The sequence below is a fragment of the Pristis pectinata genome, chromosome 37 (assembly GCF_009764475.1).
Source record: "Pristis pectinata isolate sPriPec2 chromosome 37, sPriPec2.1.pri, whole genome shotgun sequence".
Taxonomy (NCBI): Eukaryota; Metazoa; Chordata; class Chondrichthyes; order Rhinopristiformes; family Pristidae; genus Pristis; species Pristis pectinata.
The window spans coordinates 6821298-6844276 of NC_067440.1; the positions used below are offsets into that span (position 1 = coordinate 6821298).

General features: G+C 43.2%; 1 protein-coding gene across 2 annotated transcripts in view; it reads left to right on the plus strand.

Annotated features, from left to right (window-relative positions):
- Positions 1-22979, plus strand: part of LOC127586696 (misshapen-like kinase 1) — a 110828-nt gene that overhangs the window by 64832 nt on the left and 23017 nt on the right. For both annotated transcript variants that reach the window (XM_052044843.1, XM_052044844.1), the window contains 5 exons: positions 4974-5149; positions 7052-7178; positions 14678-14821; positions 16190-16298; positions 19355-19522. In XM_052044843.1, the coding sequence (XP_051900803.1) occupies positions 4974-5149; positions 7052-7178; positions 14678-14821; positions 16190-16298; positions 19355-19522 (724 nt within the window). The remainder of the gene's footprint in view (positions 1-4973; positions 5150-7051; positions 7179-14677; positions 14822-16189; positions 16299-19354; positions 19523-22979) is intronic.

Sequence of the window (22979 nt, forward strand, 5' to 3'; positions counted from 1 at the left end):
TGCTGGTCAGTGAATGGGACTAAATAACTGCTTTTGTAGGGTATTGTGAGATAAAATTAAAGGCATGTTACTCTAATCCAATGCAAACTTGAAGAACAGCGTCTCTTCTTCCTTCTGGACATGTTACAGCTTTCCAATCTCAATGTTGAATTCTTAAACCCCACCCTCCTTCCTCACATAATCTGCTTCTAATCGCCACGTTGGTCTCACTCTATCGGAGACATTCCCTTGTTCTATCCATTCCTCCCCTACCTTCTCTCCTACTGAACTCATCCTCCCTCACCCCCCTTTTTTCCCTCCTTCCCCACCCTCTTTCCCCTCCCTCACCCCCACCCTCCTTCCCCTCCCTCACCCCCCCCACGCCTTTATTGTCAACCTTTCTCTGTAGCTCTTACACTTTATTCTGCTTTCTATTATTGTTTTACCTTGTACTACCTTGATGCACTGTTGTAATGAATTGATCTGTACAAACGGCGTGCAAGACAAGCTTTTCACTGTACCTCAGTACATGTGACAATAATAAACCAATTACAAGTGCCACCAACCCTCCATTATGGCAGCAGGGCCCCTTTCAGAGCAGCTCGTTATATAGCTACTTTCAGACGCCTTCACACTGATAGATAAGTTAAACCCTATAATACATATAATGATCCAATTCAGTGTCTGGAAAGATAAGTAGGTTTGTCAGCTGTGCAATCAACTGTAAGCCTTCCACCGATTTGGCTGACTTAAATGGAGCTATGGTCTGACAGAGATTCTTTCCTGCTTATCTGTATTGAGGAGTTGGTGCCAGAACAGACAAATAACTGAGTCTGTTTTCATTTATTTGTTCAGTGTATTTTTTCAGATGTACACAAAGCAGTTTTTGATTGAAGAGCATTTTGTTAACAATTTGTGTACTGGAATGTTATTTTTTAAATGGCAGGAGGGGTTTATTTACCTCATCCTCCTCCTTAAATAGGAATTACCCAGATATATTCTGGATATGGATTATAGAACCTCCCCTCTTTCCAATCCTAATGAAGGGTCTCAACCCAAAACGTCGACTGTCCATTTCCCTTCACAGATGCTGTCTGACCTGCTGTGTTGCTCCAGATTTCCAGCATCTGCAGTCTCTTATGCCATCTTGATTCTAGAAAGCTAAGGAGCAATCAGATCAGGGTGTCTGTGATCATTAAAGAATTACATAGAGCCCAAATAATTCTCTGGCAAGGGTTTGCCCAGAAGAGGAGCCCCTAATTTGGAAGGTGGAGCCAATCTGTTCAGATGTGTCAACAAGCACTGCTTCCCTGGAAGAGGGGTTGGAGTACTAGAAACCTGGCGAAAACTGTTGAGCTCAGTCCAAATAAAAATATCAAAAAGGAAGTTGTTAGACTTCTGTTCAGCGGGGTTACATGGAGCCATGATTGGTTGATGGAGTTGAGACTTGGATCAGCCTAACCCTACCTGGTTGAGGGATTGATATTCTTCCATTCCTGTGTGCTGTATTTTCTATGTGCCATAAACATCAGCGTCTGAAAATGGCACAGAAGTCTTAATGGTCTGGTAATGATATCTTTATTCAGCAATAAACAGTGCTGGAGGAACTCGGCAATCAAGCAGCATCTGTGTTGGGGGGGGGGGGGAATTGTCTCGACCCAAAACGTCAACAGTTCCTTCCCCACCCCTCCCCTATAGATGCTGCCTCACCCACTGAGTTCCTCCAGCATTTTGTTGTTTTTTTGCTCCAGATTCCCAGTAGTCCCTTGTTTCTCTTTATGCAGAAGGTTTCCTGTAGACAGGTACAGTGTGCAAAATAAATGCACTCCCACTACATTGGAGAAGGTGGAATAGAGTCAGCCCTCTGAGGCGGTGTGCTACCTGCTTAACGGTACCCCAGCATGCCAATGATTCACCAAGCCAGCCTGGCTCGATGGTGACACCTGCAGTAAAAGACTTGCCACTACAAGCTGTAATTCTTCCTTTTCCTCTACACAGCTTTAAATGTGTTATCTTAACAGCTTGGGGATCTTTGCTCCACCTACAGAGAAACATGCAAGTGTTTTATTCTGCTGTACTTTGTTAATTTAGATCTCATGGGGGGGAAGGGGGGATTGCAGGCTTGCAGCTATCTGCAGAGGTATATATCATGACTGTTTCCAAAATTTGCATTGAACATAAGAGCAGTGTGCTTTGTATTCTTTCCCAGCCTTCTCAAAGGCCTTATTCATGCAACCCACAACAGTGACTAACTCAAGTCATATGAGCAGGCGATTATCTGCCAACTGTCTGCCCAAGATAACAAAATAATGCAAAACATTTGACATTCACAGCAAACCCAGTAGAATTTAAAAGTTTGATAAATAACGTTGCTTGGACCAGATGTCGATTGACCCTCTATCTCTAATATCTGTCAGCTGTATGATATATTTTCCAGTCAATCTCTGCAGCATGTTGAGCTGGTATCTCTTGCGCAAGCAATAGATGGGCAGGGCGGGTTGATTTTGCACCCTCTGCTTGTCGACATCTATATAATCTGATGTCCAGTAATGAGAATGGGGATTCAAGCTGATAGTTAACGTTCTTGCTTTGTGGAGGCCAGTACTGTCAGAGAAGAAGCTCTCACATGGAGGCTTTCTGGGTTAGGCTTAGCCAGTGGTGTGAAGCAAACATTGATATTGATATTTAGTAGTCACGTGTACATTGAAGTATACAGTGAAATGCGTCTTTTTGGGTTACTGAGAATATGCTGGGGGCAGCCCGCAAGTGTCGCCACTCTTCCGGCACCAACATAGCATGCCAACAGCTCCTAAACTGTATGTCTTTGGAATGTGGGAGGAAACCGGAGCACCCGGAGGAAACCCACGCAGACACGGGGAGAACGTACAAACTCCTTACAGACAGCAGCGGGAATTGAACCCAGTTCGCTGGCGCTGTAATAGCGTTACGCTAACCACTACACTACCGTGCCATTAACTACCGTGACTACATGACAGCAGATGTTTGTGTGACTTATCCTGTTCTCGCACTTGTGCCTGTTTTCTAAACAACTGAGTAACTTGCAAGCTATGTTGCCAGCCGAGTTTTGCCTCTTATCAAATGCCCCTCTGTGCTGCGTGATTCCTCGGCTTGCTTCTCACAGATGATGGTCTTTGATTTCAAAGTAATAATTTCTTTGGATCATTACGACACTGAAATTGTACCTTGCATGCAATTCTTTTGTATTCACCTGCCAGCCCTCCTTTCCTTCACACCTATGGTGAAACGTCTTGCAATCTTGGTACTTGGACAGGCTCAAATGTGAGCAGCCTGGTTTTCAAGTCATTTCGCATTAACTAAATTACCGAGTAAGAAATGAATGTAAGGTGGCATATAACACACATCCCCTTTCTCAGTTGATGCAGGCTATTGAATTCTGGATTGATTGAAGGTATTGTCTCTTAACTATAAATTTGACTTGTAATTTTCTTCCCAAATTATTCTGTCCCTTCAGTGTTTCTTTTGCAGGAATGTCATTAGTTGTTTGAGCAGCAGTATTGTATATGAATTACCTTAATAATGTGCAATTTATGTTGGCTCATATTTAATTATCTGCCTTCTTCCCTTCTGCCTTCCAAACTTTGAAAACCTTCAGAGCTATAAGAGAGCAATAGGTGAGGTTAGTGCCATTCTCTATTACAACGTGAACTTGTTTTATCGCTGATTATCCATACACACTGGACCCCAGATTACACCTGGCTTAGCATTTGGTTTTAGAAGTTAATATAAATGTCTCTCCAGCACTGCTGTAGCTTTGAAGGAGCTAAGGGTGACTGTTGAAGACTTGATCCTCAACTGGTTCAACCAATGCAGGGTACCAATCAACAAAGCCATTGAGGTTATCGATGTGAAGTTCGGGATCAGACTGCACAATGTCCTGATCAGGCTGGATACGTTTGGATCTATTCATCAAGGCACAAGGGCCAACTTTTAGGGCAGTTTAGTGAAAAGCCACAGGACTGACTCTAATGTCAAAGATTTGGGTTGTTGGTGGGGGGGGGGGTCGGTTGGGTGGGATAAAGAATCCTACAGCACAGGAGAAAACCAATTGCCTCCTGTCTAACTGTGTGCAAAAAAAAACAAACTGGAAATAACTCAGTGGGTCAGGCAGCATCTGTGGAGGCAGAGGGATGGTCAATGTTTCGGGTTAAGATGCTGCATCAAAATCCCACACTAGTCCTGATGCAAGGTCTAAACTTGAAACGTCGACCATCTCTCTGCCTGACCAGCTGAGTTCCTCCAGCAATTTTTTGCATCTGCAGTCTCTTGCGTCTCCATGTCTCACTCTGTGTTGGATCTTTGAAAAGGCATTATGTTTATTCCCATTCCTTACCCATTATCCACGGTTCTGTAAGTTTTTTTTCCCCCTTTTTCAACTCTTCACACAGCTAAGGGGGAGAAATTTGGGTTTTCAGTCTGGAAAGATGATTGAAGGATTTACAAGTTAAGGGAATGGAATAGAAATGGTAAATTAAGACAATGAAATCAAATTGTGAGTCATGTAAAATTCCAGACTAGTAAACGTAAAATTTAAAACATAGCTGGTCATCCTCTTTGTATAAAATCTTCAGTGTCGAGTGAATTCTGCCAGATTCCTGGATTTGATGTTGTGAAAAGAACGGATCAAATAATAGAATTTGTGGACTTTGAACCATGTCACAATGCACTAGCAGCTACTAGGTTGGGTGAATCCATTAAGAGATCAGTATACATCATAATGCCATAGTGACAGTGATGTGGAATATTTGTTACTTGGTCAACAGTTTGTTCCCCTTTTGTTGAGCACACATCTTAGGTGATTATCAAAAGTCTGCATTTTGTTTTTCCTGGGTATATTCAGTGTTAAACATCTTTGTTTAAAAGAGTAAGTTCACTTGTCTGCGTTAGCTCCTCATGTTTAATTAGGTTTTGTTGTTTCAACTCCCCTATTGTAAGAGTTTTCTGTGTTCCTCAAGGATATGCTGAATCTGGGGAAAGACATCCGTTCAGACGAGCTGCCTAAACCACCAGTTAAAGTGATGGACTACTCTTCCTCGAGCGAAGACTCTGGCAGCACTGATGAAGAGGACGAGGAAGGAGAAAATGAGCGCCAAGATGAGAATCTATCCAGCTCCGATGGTTCCAGATCTGGGTGTGTAATTCCTGTTGTTCAGTGTACACCCCCCTCCCCCCACCCCCACCCACCCCCCCCCCCCCCCCCCCAACCCCTGACTGTTGAGTTCTGTTAGAAATGGCTCGATGCTAGGAGGCCACCTACAATATGGCTGTTTGAGTATCGACATATAGTTTAAGGGTGTTAAGGTGCAATCCTTGCTGCTGGCCACCAGGAAGCCACTGGTTCAAATGAGCAATGTAGTACATCTTGTACTTCCTGCCCTTGGTGTCCATTTCTACATGAACGCAGTACTCAGCTCATACCTGCTGTCAAATTTATCGCCAGAACTGAAACTGCAAATGAGTAAAGGAAACAACTAGAAATCACCATGTGACTAAAAACGTTGCAAATGCTCAGCAACTTAAACAGTTTGGGGTTTTACATCCACCATTAGATTGTTATCTAGGCCTAAATGTTTCTTGGGGGTATGGCAGTCAGCTTGATATAAGATATCTTTATTAGTCACATGTATATCGAAACACAGTGAAATGCATCTTTTGCGTAGTGTTCTGGGGGCAGCCCGCAAGTGTCGCCACGCTTCCGGCACCAACACAGCATGCCCACAACTCCCTAACCCATGCGTCTTTGGAATGTGGGAGGAAACCAGAGCACCCAGAGGAAACCCACGCAGACGTGGGGAGAACGTACAAACTCCTTACAGACAGCGGCCGGAATTGAACCTGGGTCACTGGCGCTGTAAAGCGTTACGCTAACCGGTACACTACCGTGCTTGCCCGTGCTGGTGGAGGTTGGGGAGGGGGGCCAGTCCATTGCTGATGTGAAAAAAATGTATCTATTAAAAGAAGTGAAATGAAAAAGATTAGTGAAGTCAAACCTAGGGAGCATTTATGATGGCGAAGAAAGAAATGGTAGCGCAGTCAACCTTGGTTCTTGTCTCTCAAATTCTCCCAGGTAAACAAGGGTCTAGAGAGAGGGAAGAACTGAAGGAAACTGGTATTACTGGAGCTGAAGGCTGACAAATCCCCAGAGCCTGCCAGTCTACATCCAAGAGCACTCTTGGAAGTGGTCCTGGCAATAGTGGATGCAAGGGTGGTCATTTTCCAAACCTCTTTAAGATCTGGAGCAGTTCCTACACCTTGTAACCCCAATTTTTGTTTTGAAAAAAGCAGAAAGGGGGAAAGCAGAATTATAGATCAGTAGTGGGAACATGCCAGAATTTGTTATAAACGTTGAAAAAGTAAAACCACTTGGAAAGCATTAGAGAGATAAGTGCAAGGTGATGCATTTTGAGGAGTCATATGGGGGTAGGCATATAAATAGGGCACTAACGAATGCTGATGAACAGAGACCTGGGGGAGTCCAACTCCAGAGTTCCCTGAAGGTGGCAACACAGGTGGATGGGGCAGTGAAGAAGGCATTTGACATGCTTGACCTTTTAGTTCAAAGCATAGAATGTAAGAGTTGGGACTTTTATGTTGCAAATTCACCAAGAATTGGTCGGGCCTACTTGGAGAACTGTGTGCATTTGTGGTTGCCACACCATAGGAAGGATGTGATTGCGCTGGAGGGAGTGCAGAGGAGATTTGCGGATGTTGCCTGGATTGGAGGACTTCAGTCATGGAGAGATTGGGCTTGCTTTCCCTGGAGTGAAGGAGGCTGAGCAAATGGCCTGATAGAAGTATACAAGGTTAAGAGAGGCATAGATAAAGTAGGCAATCTTTTTCCTGTGGGTAAGGATATCAAAAACAAGAGGGCTGAAGGGTCTGTACAAGTCTACCTTCACTCTAGCCCTTCCCTCTTTCCAGTGCTCCCAACCAGATTATCCTGGCCCTAAATCACTGACTGCACTTCACAAAATGTTTTTTTTTCAATAAAAGATCTCGCATCCCTATTTGTTTTAATTCTTTCGTACTTCAGGCAAAACCGTACCAACGATGGCGACACAGACAGCATCAGCACAATGGTAGTGCATGACGATGAAGAGCCCGCAGTGGTTGAAACTTCAGGCAACAGCTATGGAGATGGGACCATGATTGTTCAGAGGGTAAGTTTATTGCTCAGTGTCTTTCCCTTATTGTTAGAAAAGACTCCATTGCTTTGGGAGCAGTGCAGAATTTTGGGACAACAGCCATGTGTTGGTGTGATGACAGTGAAGTCCGATTTGCTCCTTAATATCATCAGTCTATGCAGGAAAGACCTGTGCAGACAGAATCACTCTCTGGTTCACTCCTCAACATCTTCCTAGGAGTGGAATAAATGGAGGCACTGAGTCTGTCTCACCACCCTATGACAGAAGGTACAGTGTGACAGCAAGGAGTCTGAGGGGATGAATCTTTGGCCTGGGTAGCCAGAAGAATTTCGGGAAACTTAGTTTAGAATTGAGTGGTTGGGAGGGGAGGAAAGAACAGCACTGGAACTGTGGAGTTTCAGTTCCTCTGGTTAAAGATTACACACTTACAAAGAGAAGCTCCCTAATCGTGTACTTCTGTTTGGGAACCTATCTCAGTGTCGTCAAGATTTAATGATGATGTGCATTGCTGCTATGATTCTTCAAGCTTCTTGTCATTTGATAAGACTCAGAAGATCACAAGACAAAGGAGCAGAAGTAGGCCATTCGGCCCATCGAGTCTGCTCTGCTGCCTCACCACGAGCTAAACTATTCTCCCATCTAGCCCCAATTCCCGCCCTTTTCCCCATATCCCTTGATACCCTGACTAATTAGATACCTATCAATCTCCTCCTTAAACACCCCCAATGATTGAGCCTCCACAGCTGTACGTGGCAACAAATTCCATAAATCCACGACCCTCTGGCTAAAGAAATTTCTCCTCATTTCTGTTCTAAGTGGGTACCATCAAATTCTAAGACTGTGCCCTCTTGTCCTGGACTCACCCACCAAGGGAAACAACTTAGCCACATCTACTCTGTCCAGTCCTTTCAACATTCAACATGCTTCTGAGGTCTCCTCTCATTCTTCTGTACTCCAATGAATACAGTCCAAGAGCCAACAATCGCTCATTGTATGTAAGCCCTTTCATTCCGGGAATCATCCTCGTATATCTTCTCTGATCCCTCTCGAACACCAGTACATCCTTCCTAAGATAAGGGGCCCAAAACTGCACACAGTATTCCAAATGAGGTCTCACCAGTGCCCCATAGAGCCTCATCAACTCGTTATTAACGGGATGATTGCAAAATTTCCTTTTGGATTTCTACAGCCAGTAAACCACCTGGAAGCATGATAGACATGCATTAGGTATTGACTAATTTTGTCCAACCCTGTTAATTTCTGCATGTCCCAAAAAAAGTTTTTCATGTGCTAAAGGAGAAATGTTGAAACCAAACACCCAATAGCCCTGATTTTGCAGGAAAATGCTGTCAATTCTTATGCAAGTGTCACTGTGTTCGGAATTTGTACACTGGATTAGCAGCTCAGGGGCTTACCAGGCACCCTCTGCTAGTGATCTCCCGACTGCGCTTCCATACGTGGTTCCTCATGGAGGTGCAGCACAGAATCACCAACGTTGTCCATTAGAATGGAGAGGAGTGGCTGTGGGGGAGAAAGGTACTAAGATGTTATTAGTCACATGTACATGGAAACACACAGTGAATTGCATCTTTTGCATAGAGTGTTCTGGGGGCAGCCCGCAAGTGTCGCCACGCTTCCGGCGCCAACGTAGCATCCCCACAACTTCCTAACCCATCATTTATATATATTTAAAATTAATTGAGTCTGATTTTTAAACCTATGTGATTTTGTTTTTTTCTTTATTTTTAATATTTGAAGTTTTTAATTTATTTTATTAATTTTTGAAAGGTTTGATGGCTGGTTGAACAAGGTGACACGGCTTAACAAGCCATTAAAATGAGCTTTTTTTTTACCTGTTCTGTGAGTGGATCTGGTTCAGGTTCTTCTCTACTCACTCCTAATCCCAATGTGATTTGCACACTAAAGTTCCATCAGAATCAAGATCAGGTTTATATGTTGTGAAATTTGTTGTTTTGCAGCAGCAGTACAGTGCAAGACGTAAAAAACACTCTAAGTTACAAAAATAAATAAATAGTGCAAAAGAGGAATAACGAGGTAGTGTTCATGGGTTTATGGACCATTCAGAAATCTGATGGCGGAGGGAAAGAAGCTGTTCCTGAATCGTTGAGTGTGGAGCTTCAGGCTCCTGTACCTCCTCCCCGATGGTAGTAACAAGAGGGCATGTCCTGGTGAGGGTCCTTAATGATGGATGCTGCCTTTTTGAGGCACTGCCTCTTGAAGATGTCCTCGGTGGCAGGACGAGTTGTGCCAGTGATGAAGTTGGCTGAGTCTACAATCCTGTGCAGCCTCTTGTGATCCTGCGCATTGGAGCCTCCGTACCAGGCGGTGATGCAGCCAGTCAAAATGCTTTCCACCATACATCTGTAGAAATTTGCAAGAGTCTTTAGTGACATACCAAATCTCCTCAAACTAATGGAGTAGAGCCGCTGGCGTGCATTCTTCATGATTGCATCAATGTGTTGGGCCCAAGATAGATCCTTGGAGATGCTGACACCCAGGAACTTGAAGCTGCCCCATCAATAAGGACTGATGTGTGTTCTCCCGACTTCCCCTTCCTGCAGTCCACAATCATTTCCTTGGTCTTGCTGACGTTGAGTGCAAGGTTGTTGCTGCGACACCACTCAACCAGCTAGTCAAAGAGTGGGAATAAGGCGGCCCTTTTGTGGTTGGCTGCCGGTGACTAGTGGTGTTCCGCAGGGGTCGGTGTTAGGTCTGCTATTTTTCACGTTATATGTTAATGATCTGGATGGCGGAATTGACGGCTTTGTGGCCAAGTTTGCAGATGATACATAGATAAATGGAGGGGCAAGCAGTGTTGAGGAAGCAGGGAGTCTGCAGGACCTGGACAGGTTGGAAGAATGGACAAAGAAGTGGCAGATGGAATACAGCGTGGGGAAGTGTACGGTCATGCATTTTGGTAAAAGGAATAAAAGCGTAGACTATTTTCTAAACAGGGAGCAAACTCAGAAATCAGAGGTGTAAAGGGACTTGGGTCTTACTGCAGGATTCCCTAAAGGTTAACTTACAGGTTGAGTCGGTAGTAAGGAAGGCAAATGCAATGTTAGCATTCATTTCGAGAGGACTAGAATATAAAAGCAAGGATGTCATGCTGAGGCTTTAAAAGGCGTTGGTCAGAGCACATTGGGGGTATTGTGAGCAGTTTTGGGCCCCATATCTAAGGAAGGATCCAGAGGAGGTTTTGGGCCCCATATCTAAGAGAGGGTCCAGAGGAGGTTTACAAGAATGATTCCAGGAATGAAAGAGTTAACGTATGAGGAGTATTTGATGGCTCTGGGCCTGTACTCGCTGGAGTTGAAAAGGATGAAGGGGGGATCTCATTGAAACCTACCGAATATTGAAGGCCTGGATAGAGTGGACGTGGAGAGGATGTTTCTAGTAGTGGGAGAGTCTAGGACCAGAGGGCACAGAACAGAAGGACGTCCCTTTAGAACAGAGATGAGGAGGAATTTCTTTAGCCAGAGGGTGGTGAATCTGTGAAATTCATTGCCACAGCTGACTGTGGAGCCCAAGTCATTGGGTGTATTTAAACCAAAGATTGATGGGTTCTTGATTAGTAAGAGCGACAAAGGTTAGGGGAGAAGGCAGGAGAATGGAGTTGAAAGAGAAAAATAAATCAGCCATGATCGAATGGCGGAGCAGACTTGATGGGCCGAATGGCCTACTTCTGCCTCTATGTCTTATGATCTATCTCACTCCTGTACGCCTCCTTGTCGCCATCTGAGATTCTGCCAACAACGGTGGTGTCATCAGTGAATTTATAGATGTTGTTTGAGTTGTGCCTAGCCACACAGTCACGAGTGTAGAGAGTAGAGCAGTGGGGTAAGCACGCATCCTTGTGGTGCGCCTGTGTTGATTGTCAGCGAGGAGGAGGTCTATCACGCACATCACAGGACCTCATCATTGAGATCAGGCCAGCACTAATCAGCGGGTTCACAAGGAGATTATGTTCCTTAAAATTTGAAAGTTCAGAGTGATTTGATTCAACTTTTCAAGTTATGTAGTGGAAACAGATTAGTTTCTTTGCCTGGTGCATCTCAGCTGGTGTAAGAGTGTCAAACACAGGCACATAATCTAAAATTTAGGCCAAGCTTGGACTTCCTGCACAAGCCAATATTGCGCACCGGCAGCTCACTGTTAGCATGATCCTCTCGTCATTTTGGAATTTGGAAGGTCAGAGTGAATTGGTCTTCAAGTTAAGGGGAAGTTGTGGTTTCTGTCTGGACTATTTCTGCTGGTTTAGAAGTCTCAAAATGCCAAGCCATAGCTTAAAAATTATGGCCAAGCCCCTCAGGAGAGGGGATGGATATCACATTTTTGCATTTTGTTTTAGCACCATCTTCCACAGTGAAACAGTTAATTCCAGGTTAATTCTTGATGCAGTAATTCACGGTGGATTGCCCAAGCATTATAAGGGAGATGCAGATAGTTCTGCTATATCGCGTATTTCCAGAACGCAAATTGGTTATAACCCAATTGATGGATTAGGAAAACACTATCTGCATTATGCAGGCCACATTAGTTATACAGCGGGTGGGAAAACTTGTTTAAATCTGTGCTTTGAGGACAACTACAGCCTGTTCCACTATAACATGACTTAACACAAGGTTTGTTGGGAATGTGACTATCACGTTATAGCAGAACTACCTGTTTACAGCAAAAGTGGGTATGTGGAGTTTGGTTAACAATGAAGCAGGTTCGAGTGGCTAAATGACCTCCTGGTCCTGTGTTCCTAATCTCGCATCTGTTATCAACTGCGGTAGTCATTGAGTTGCACTCTCTATCGCACTTCTAGTCTACATTTGTGGCCACAACATAATGATAAATTTCATGGTATGTGAAGTAGTAGACAGATGTCTGGCTGTAGTTCAATTCATCCATTCTGCTAACATCCATAAATGTGATTTGCACTTGTGATTTATTACCACGTCAGAATCTCTGGATTGAATTGCTGCTTTGCAGCTCTGACTTTTTTTATATAATGTATTTCCTAGTCCATGTTGTTAAAGTAAATGCAATTCCATTTCCTGCAGGTTGTTCTTCATTTGATGTTTATGGTGTGTGTTTGACAGTGCACATCTTACTGATCTCTACAGAGGAAACAAATGCTGTTATTTTCAAAAAAATATGTAGAAAGCAGGAAACACTGAAACACCTCAATCTTCTTTGCTGTATGAGGAAATTTGACTCATAGAAACTGTAACTTGATACATGTGTAGGGTTTGTTCAAGATCTGAGAGATACAAGTAAATCCAGTAGTTCAGTCAGAAGCAGATTTTTCTTTAATTCATTTGAGGGATGTCTGTTGTTGGCTTGGTTAAGAACATAGAACATTACAGCACAGTACAGGCCCTTAAGCCCACGATGTTGTGCCGACATTTTATTCTGCTCTGAAATCTATCTAAACCTTCCCTCCCACACAGCCCATTTTTCGATCATTCATGTGGCTATCTAAGAGTCTCTTAAATGTCCCTAATGTATCTCCCCCCACAACCTCTGCCAGCAATGCGTTCCATGCACCCACCACTCTCTGTGTTTAAAAAAGACTTACCTCTGACATCCCCCTTATACCTTACTCCAATCACCTTAAAATTATGCCCCCTTGTGTTAGCCATTTTCGCCCTGGGAAAAAGTCTCTGACTGTCCACTCGATCTATGCCTCTTATCATTTTGTATACCTCTATCAAGTCACCTCTCATCCTCTTCCTCTCCAAAGAGGAAAGCCCTCTCCACTCCAGGCAGCATCCTGGTAGATCTCCTCTGCACCCTCTCTAAAGCTTCCACATCCTTCCTATAATGAGGCGATCAGAACTGAACACAGTACTCCAAGTGTGGTCTAACCAGAGCTCTATAGAGCTGCAACATCACCTCGCGGCTCTTGAACTCAGTACCCCGGGTTCTAGTTATACTTTAACTAGACGGCTTAGGTCTTTTGAGAAGGAAATATTAAGGTGGAAATTGCATGCAAATCAAACTCTGTAAACAAGATGAGATTTTACAGTAGTCCTAATGTTTCATGGTCACCGTGACTGAATATTTGTTTCATAACAGATTTTTATTTACTTAAGCTTTCCATCTGCTTTGAGATATAAATTGTCTCTATATCTTCGGATATAAGTCCTGGATCTAACCAATGTTCCATTACTTGTTTAGCCAAAGATGAGTGGGAATATGGAATTAGCTGCCACAAGCAGTAACAGGTGAATAGGAGAGGTGGTGCCTATGATAAAGCAATGAAAGGGCAAGAAGGTGAAATAAATAGAACAACGTACCTTTATACCAAGTGGAGCATGGACCAGATGGCGCAAGAGTTTCAGTCCTCATTTTCACAATAATATGAAAATATTTCTATTGCATGAAAGGTTTCATTGATTTCCATCTCAAAGTTTTAAAAATTAAATTTATGGGCCAAACATCCCTGTAAGTTTTAGCTTACCAAACTGTTGTCATCCCTGGGTAAGAATTGACATGTTTGATTTGGATTTATTACTCAAATGTTTAATCAGCTTCCAAGCAGTGTAGTCCTGATGCAGGGTTTCGACTCAATGTCCACAGTTCCTTCCTACCATCTCCCCACACAGATATCTCTCAACCTGCTGAGTTCCTCCAGCAGATTGTTTGTTGTTCCAAGTTCGGGTGTAGATGCTCTCTCTTAAGCTTATTTCTGTTCCTCAACAGCTACATTATATGGAACTTGGGGATGGGGAATAATGTGTGGAATGGGCTGCCGGCAACGGTGGTGGAGGCGGATACAATAGGGTCTTTTAAGATACTTTTGGATAGGTACATGGAGCTGAGAAAAATAGAAGGCTCTGGGTAAGCCTAGTAATTTCTAAGGTAGGGACATGTTCGGCACAGCTTTGTGGGCCAAAGGGCCTGAATTGTGCTGTAGGTTTTCTATGTTCTAATGAAATCAGGGACTTGAGTCAATTTTGAACCATACTTTTCTCTTTCTTTTTGTTTTCATGATTAATTTGTGCATCCAGCTGTATAATAGAAATTTATGACATACTTGTCTTCCATTGATGTAAGGACGTAATGACATGGAGATTTGTACATGGCTTTCACAGAGACGTGAAGTTTAGACATAATCATAATATTAATGAATTTTCTCCCTGTTAAAGGTGATTTGGAAAGTGGAATAAATCAAATAAGATTCTTAAAGGTGCAATAGCTTAATCTAAAATGAATCACGGTGGTAAATCAGATAGTTAGTGGCAACTGTGCAGTGGTTCATTGTATTTACATTTTATGCAACATGCTCAGTGTTTGAATTTGCACAGTTTTTACAGATCTAATTATTTTTATTCAGTGTTTTGGTGGCAGGCATAATGAGCGAATGCAATAGGATTAAGTTTTAAGTACTTGGAACCCTTTTGCACATTTTATAAATATTCCTGCATCAGGGGTTCAAAGAGAAGTTGCAGCCATTTGGGAAGCAATATATGATGAGTAATCGTGCTTTCTTTCCACAGACCCCTGAGGAGGAAAGAAACGTCCATCATCCAGACAGTAATGGTTTCACAAGTCACGTTAACCTGCCTGATTTAGTACGGCAGAGTCATTCTCCTACTGATACCAAAGGCACTAAATCTCAGCAGGATGATAGTATAGCAGAGGTGAGTAAAGCTGTGTCCTTTATAATATTTGTGTTCCTGAGAATTTCTCCAATAACAAACCTGTTTTGCAAACAGTGGAAATGTATTTAATGTGCTTACTATTGGCCTGTATTGGTGTCCCTCCAGATTCCTCCCACATTCCAAAAGTGTGCTGGTTAGTGGCGTAGTTGGGGCATGTATATTGCCCCTGCACAGTGGATAGGCAGTAGGAAAATTGGGTGGTGGGTGGGGGATGTTAATGGGCAAGGGTAAGAGAAGAGTAGATATAAGGAAAGAAGTGGGGGAATGGGATTGATGAGATTGTTTCAGGGATAACCCTGGGCTCAATGAGTCACATGGCCCTATCTAATCTATTCCCTGAGACTTGTATTCTTTATCTGCTAGCTGAGGCTCACAAAGAAAATTTATGGCTTTGTATGCAACACAAGTGCTGGAGGAAGTCGGCAGGTCAAGCAGCATCTACGGAGGGAGATGGGCAGTCGACGTTTCGGGTCGAGACCCTTCATTTGAACTAATTTCCCTCCATAGATGCTGCCTGACTCGCTGAGTTCCTCCAGCGCCTTTGGTGTTGCTCCAGATTCCAGCTTCTGCAGTCTGTTGTGTCTCCATTATGGTTTTGTATGTCTGGACTTCTGTCAACTTGCAGTGATAACGTGACTATAAGAGACATCCAGGCATTTCATAAGATCACAAGACAAAGGAGCAGAAGTAGGCCATTCGGCCCATCGAATCTGCTCCGCCACTTCACCATGAGCTAAACTATTCTCCCATCCAGCCCCAATTCCTGCCCTTTTCCCCATATCCCTTGATACCCTGACTAATTAGATACCTATCAATCTCCTCCTCAAACACCCCCAATGATTGGGCCTCCACAGCTGTACGTGGCAACAAATTCCATAAATCCACGACCCTCTGGCTAACGAAATTTCTCCTCATCTCTGTTCTAAATGGGTACCCTCTAATTCTAAGACTGTGCCCTCTTGTCCTGGACTCACCCACCAAGGGAAACAACCTAGCTACATCTGCATTTAAGAATCTCTTGGGTAGTAGGCACATAGATATGCCGAGAATGGAGGGATATGGAAGGGATTTGTGTAACTAAGCATCATTAGCTTAATTTGCTCAGCACAACATCATAGTCTGGAGGGCCTGTTCCTGTGCTGTATGTTCTATGTTGCAGTGTGCAGAATAGGTAGTCTGGGCAATTATTCTACATAGATTCCTCATCACATGGGGAGAGGGGCCAATTGTTGGCTCTTTCAGAGAGAGCACAAATCCAAGAGACTGAATGGCCTTTTCTCATACTATGGAACTGTGGTTGGTGTGTGACCATGATTGGTTTTGTTCAACAGTATGTTTTTGTTACAGTTTCAGTCAAGAGGGTTGGTGAAATCCCCTGGAAAGTCATCTTTTACTACCTTTGTTGATCTCGGAATGTATCAGATGGGTGCTGGTGGGGAAACCATACAACTCGCTGGTGAGTCCGGAAATTTGCTTAACCCAGCCTTTGCCCTAACAGAAGAAAGGTAGGCTGCCTGTCCTGCCTCAGAGCTTGTACGCTGTCTTCCCAATGTTGTTTCTAATTATAAAATTCTAACCTTTGGTTTCAAATTCATCACTTTTCACACGACAAAGCAATGCATCTTGTGCGTTTCCTTCAAAAATAGGAGCCCATCAAGTCTGTTAATTTACAGTGCAATCCCTCTCCCACCTATTTTCCTCAATCTCTCACAGTTGCCCATTTAAACCACCGACCTACAATTTACAACAGCCAATTCACCTAACAACTAGCACATTTTTGGGATATGGGATGATATCCGAGTATCCAGGGGGAACAAACGCAGTGTTGGTGAGTGCATGCAAACTTGACACAGACAACGCCACAGGTCAGAATTGATGGAGCTGTGAGATCAGAAGCTGCGCAGGATGTTAGATTGATGGAAGTTAGGGAGGAGAGGGGCTGGAAAGGGTTTTGCATAGTGTTAGAATTTGTTAAGGCAGCTGAACGACGTGGAGCACTGTGCCGCTCAAAGCATTTTACAGGATCTTACACCAACACACACGAGAGGTGCTGTCTTGGGTAACCAAAAGCTTTGTCGATATTCTGGGTTTTGAGCTACATCTTAAAGAAGCAGAAGGGGGTGGTTACAGAATTCTGAGCTTAGTGTCTAAGCTGCCAAAAGCGTTCCCACCAACAGAGAAGCAAAATGTTTGCAAGAGACCAGAACTGGAGCAGTGCAGAGATCTGTGGGAGTTGCAGAGATGGGGAGGAGAGTGGCTGTAAAGGGATTTGCATATGGTGTGAGAAGTTGAGTTGAGGCATTGTTGAACCGCAGATGAAGAGAAATGGAGGCTTTTGGGAGCATTGGTATTAAATTGGATTAATGATACTATTGGGTTATAAATTTCTTTTGAATAAAATTTCTGTGCATGGTAAATCCATCTTCCATCTCTTCCTACCATTATGAGAATTGAGAGAGTATTTATCCGTCTTGTTCAGGTTCCTCTTTCAGATCTGCCCCCTGTTGCTCCCATAGCTCAATAGTACAACATACAAGGTCGATCAGTAAGTTGTGATATAAGCCTGAGCCATTACATCTGTAAACTCTGGCTATGTGGCCAATCAGAGTCTTGACTTGTTGAGAGGCAGTCCAGAGGTTATTTTAATATAAGGCTCACTGTTTGAAGTCTAAAGTGTAATTCTCAAAGCTTTGAATTGTTTGGTATTTAGGTTGCGCCTCCATTTAGAACATTACAGCACAGTACAGGCCCTTCGGCCCACAGTGTTGTGCCGACATTTTGTCCTTCTCTAAGATCTATCTAACCCTTCCCTCCCACATAGCCCTCCATTTCTCTATCGTTCATGTGTCTATCTAAGAGTCTCTTAAATGTCCCTAATGTATCTGCCCCCACAACCTCTGCAGGCAGTGTGTTCCACGCACCCACCACTCTTTGTGTAAAAAATACTTACCCCTGACACCCTCCTCATACCTTCCTCCAATCACCTTAAAATGATGTCCCCTCATGTTAGCCTTTGTCACCCTGGGAAAAAGTCTCTGACTGTCCACTCGATCGATACCTCTTATCATCTTGTACACCTCGATCAAGTCACCTCTCATCCTCCTCCTCTCCAAAGAGAAAAGCCCTAGCTCACTCAACCTATCCTCATAAGACATGCTCTCCAATCCAGGCGGCATCCTGGTAAATCTCCTCCACACCCTCCCTAAAGCTTCCATGTCCTTCCTATAATGAGGCGACCAGAACTGAACACAATACTCCAAGTGTGGTCTAATCAGAGTTCGATCGAGCTGCAACATTATCTCGCATCTCTTGAGCTCAATACCCCAGCTAATGAAGGCCAACACACCATACGCTGCCTTAACAACCCTATCGACCTGCGTGGCAACCTTGAGGGATCTATGGACATGGAGAATTTGCCCAATTAGTCTGTAATACTGTCAATCAAAATATTTCACTAATGCTCAGCCCTGAAGCAGCCCAGTCATATCTGTAAATACAGTAAAACTGTATGTACACATGTAAATGTTATGTAGTTAAGATTAAAAGGGATGATTTAGAAAAGTAAATGATTACTATTGATCACGTTCTGACAGAGACTTCCTCTTTATTATGCCTCCCAAACCCTTCTCCAAGCTGCTCTGGGTGTTATAAAGTCAAAATTGCCCTTTGCCCAACTTCAAAACACCCTTGTCATATGTGTATCAAATTACTGGAATTTAATCTATGATTTCAAGGAAGAAATTACTATATCAAGTCATTACTTGGTCTGTATTACATACCAGTTGATATGTTTCTTTGTTGGAACACATTATTGGGGTTTTGACGAACTGCAGAGAACTTCTGTTGTGGTTTCTGAAGCAATCCAGGCTCTTGCATTTTAGCCTTGTAAACTGCATGACTCCAAAGCTGATCCAGTATGTCTTCGGATAATTAATACCAGATTTAGTGGGGAACCTAGCTGTCAACCAGATGGCAATAGCTCAGAATCTTGAGGCCTTCTGTTAAGAAAATAATTATGTGAATGATTCCATTGTCTGGGGACGCAAAGTCAGCAGATTTTGCCTCCTTTGGGAGGTGAATGGGTGCAAAAGGCTGCAGGTTGTTTCAGAGACTAACATTGAAATTCAAATTTCCTGTGCTCCAGAAATCTCCAGGTAAGGTCTTCGCCATGGGGACCTTTTAGCGAATCGTTTATACATCGATTCATCCACTCTTCTAATTTCCTCCTCTTTTAAGGCACCAAGGTTGATGCCTATAGCAGATGCACTGGCAGTTCATGATCCTGTTATCAGAAACAGACCAGTGGGGAGTAGCCAGCCCCTTTAACATTGTATCATTTGCTGAAACTAGTTAAGGGTCTTCAGTAGTCCCTTTTAGAGTCCTTGTTCACCCTGTTGGAGAAAGCAAACGCAGTGCAAATTGAAAAGGCAGTGACAAAAACCTGGGGCAGGAAAGGATTGTTCATGCATTCTGTGGTTAACCCTGATTGTTAATACACTTTCCTCCTCCTAGGGTTGAGTATCAGTGACGTGAGTCGAATAAACCAGCAGAAAAACGAGGACAGGAAGTGTTCGGTCGTGAATGTTAATCCAGCCAACACACGACCACACAGCGATACGCCAGAAATACGGAAATACAAGAAACGCTTTAACTCTGAAATACTCTGTGCTGCTTTGTGGGGTCAGTAATTGAAATGTTAACTCTTTAATGTGCTTGCGGCTCCTGGGTCGATCACAGCATGATGGGTTCATCCATTAGCTCTGGAAATTGCCCATCAGATTAAAAATGCTGTGGAAATGGCAGGGATGGTTAAATCTGGAAACGAATTGGAAAGTCAAAGCTGAGTTTATTGTCATGTGCCCAAGTGCAGGTATGCAGAGGTGCAATGAAAAACTTGCAGCAGCATCACAGGCACAGAGCATCAGATAAGCAGCATTCACAAGAAAAACATAAATTAACCAAAATTGTACAAGAAAGAACACTTTTAGAACAAAAGTCCATTGCAGTGCAAGGTGGTCATAAGATCTTTATTAGTTACATGTACATCGAAACACACAGTGAAATGCATCTTTGCGTAGAGTGTTCTGGGGGGCACACTTCTGATGCCAACATAGTACACACACAACTTCCTAACCTGTATGTCTTTGGAATGTGGGAGGAAACCGGAGCACCCGGGGGAAACCCACACAGTCACGGGGAGAATGTACAAACTCCTTACAGACAGCAGTGGGAATTTTACCCGTGTCGCTGGTGCTGTAATAGCGTTACGCTAACCGCTACACTACCGTGCCATATCATATATGGTCAAGGTGTTGCTATACTGAGGTAGTGATTGGGGTTGTGCAGGTTGGTTCAAGAGCCAAATGGTTGAAGGCAAGTCATAGTTCTTGAACCTGGTGGTATGGGACTTCAGGCTTCTGTGAAACAGGACAATGAAGCACACAAAAGCCAAATTTACATTTAAGCCCTAATGCACGGTCACAGTGCACAAATGGACGTGGATGGAATAGCAGAGATAAAATCCCTGTAATCTGTCGAATGTTGGTTTGCCACATTGGAAGGGTTTTTCATGGAGACATTGGTGCAGAAGTGGGCCATTGTCTATCTCTGTGTCTTCACTCCGCCAGCCACATGTCCTGCATTGTCCAATCGTATCAGTAGATCCTTCTGAGTGACGGACTCGAGCATTGGTTTATTATTGTCACTTGTACCGAGGCACAGTGAAAAACTTGTCTTGCATACCGATCGTACAGGTCAATTCATTACACAGTGCAGTTACATCGAGTTAGTACGGAGTGTGTTGATGTAGTACAGGTAAAAACAATAACAGTACAAAGTGTCTGTGGAAGAGCAGTCGCAGATATTTAAGCAGCTGGTTCATAATGCTCAGCAGGAATTTATCTCAATTAAAAAGAGGTATTCCATGAGAGGGATGAACAAAGGAGGTCAAGGAAAAAAAATTAAATCAAAAATGCTGGTGTTAAGAAACATTAATTTCCCAAGCATGCCCAAGAGTGACAAATAGAACATTGAACGAAATGTCATTTAAATTGCTAGGAAGCATTGAATTATAGAAGATTTGTTGTTAAGAGCCACAGGAGAGTTTCCTTAACAGTGTTATCTGTAGGATCAGACATTGCAATCTTTTTCACGGGGGAGATGTGATGAGGTGGGCCATTCAGCCCATCCAGAATCTATCCTCATTTCACATCCAGTTGATTGCAAGTATTCTAGTTGTGCATTTCTACAATGCCTTACATCTTAAAGTCAATGAAGTGATCTGAAGTGTTGCTAATATTGGAAACATGGCATTCAATTCATGTAAAGCCAAAGGACAACCTGATTACAGTAAATAAATAATATTAGAAAATAAATTCCAGGGATAAATGTTCACTAATTAATTGGAGAGAATTCCCCCTGATGTCCATTTGCACCTAGCTGAAGGGGGACAGACAGAATCTCGGTTTAATATACCATCCCAAAGGCAATGCTTATGGTGCCAGAACAGTTCAGTACAGGATCAGGAATGCCACCTGAGTATTTCTCCCTGAGCCTCGAGTGTGAGGAGATCCCTGTTGCACACTAACTCTGATGTTTATGTACAAGGGAAGAAGGTTGTATGCAGTGTCATCCTGCTGATTATCATGGTCTTTGTACAAATATTGTTGTACTGTAACATTTCTTGCAGAGTTAGTAATATGGTGCAGGGTCCTTTTTATGTTTGGAAACAATCTTCCTTGCTCTGCATTGTGCTAGGGTGATTACTATTTCCATCTGGTCTTAAGACAGCTTGTTTAATTAACAGTAAAGTTAAGGCAAGCAAGGAAGGAGCCAGCATAGAGAAAGACAGAGAGAGAAAGAAAACATGTTGACAATTATTCTCAGAGCAGATGCCCACCATGTGCTATTAGAATCTGAGTTCCTTTCATCCACGATTCATAACACCACATCTTGTTGAGCAAGCTGCAAAATCACCTTGCTTTCTGCGTGAGCAGTAGTCATTGAAATGTAGGATGAAACAACATGCTCAATAAAAGGTCCAAAGTGTGCAAAATATTGGAAGCAGCCTCTGAAAAACAACAAAACTTTTTGGGTAGAGGTATTTTCAGAACTCTCAAAATATTTCCACCCAAATGGTTCTCAAATGGAAGCAAAATGCTGGAAATACAATGGGTTGAATTGTGATGCTCAGTTGCATTACACCTTGAGACATGGGTAGCTGTCAGGGCTGAAGAGTTGGGGCAATGGTACTTTGTGTCAGACCAGATGAGAGAACTTGGGCTTTTCAGCGCCAGGAAAAGGTTTGTAAAAGGTGACACGAGACTGCAGATGCTGGAATCTGGAGCAACAAACAATCTGCGGGAGGAACTCAGCAGGTCGAGCAGCATCTGTGGGAGGAAAGGAATTGTCAATTTTTCAGGTCCTGATGCAGCTTCGACTTGTCTTAGATTTTTTTTTAAACTGAAGAAAAGGCATTTTAATACTTGGTTGTGGATCCTTCGTTTGGAAATGACTGGTCCCTTTTCTCTACAATTACTGATGGACTTCCTGTCTGTTTTCTGCATATGCTATTTGTCTTTGTCTTATTTGTTTTTCTGGTCCCATTGATGATTCAAAATGAGATTGCAGTTTAGTGCTGTGTCTAGGTTGGCTTGCACACAGCACTGTTTCCAGTTGAATGTCCACCAAAATCTTCTGCACGTCACCATCTCAAATGTAAAATCTGTTCTGCCCCCATCCAGCAGAAGGTTTGCATTAAGCACCGTGCAACTTTGAGGTATTCTGTGCATTTCTTTGTGCTGCACTGTTTATCGTGGCAAGAGTTTCTAGTTCCAAGAACCTCTTCTTGGGTCACATACTTTATAGTCCTTGGCCCAACTATAGGAGAAAGGGTTGTGTGGTGTTGCTCTACCAGGGTCTGTTGCCCACTCTACAGGACCGTGGTAATCAGAATGATAATTCTAGCTTCAGCAGAAACTTGAGCTTGTAATCTTTAAACTGATGTTCTAGGAGAATGCGAAGGAACTGCTGCTCTTCTACCCGAGATATCTTGTTTCAAATGGAAGCTAAACTGATGCTGCCATCCAGCTCTTGGTCCAGTTTAAAGATGTTCTAGACTATTTGGAGAATATTAGAG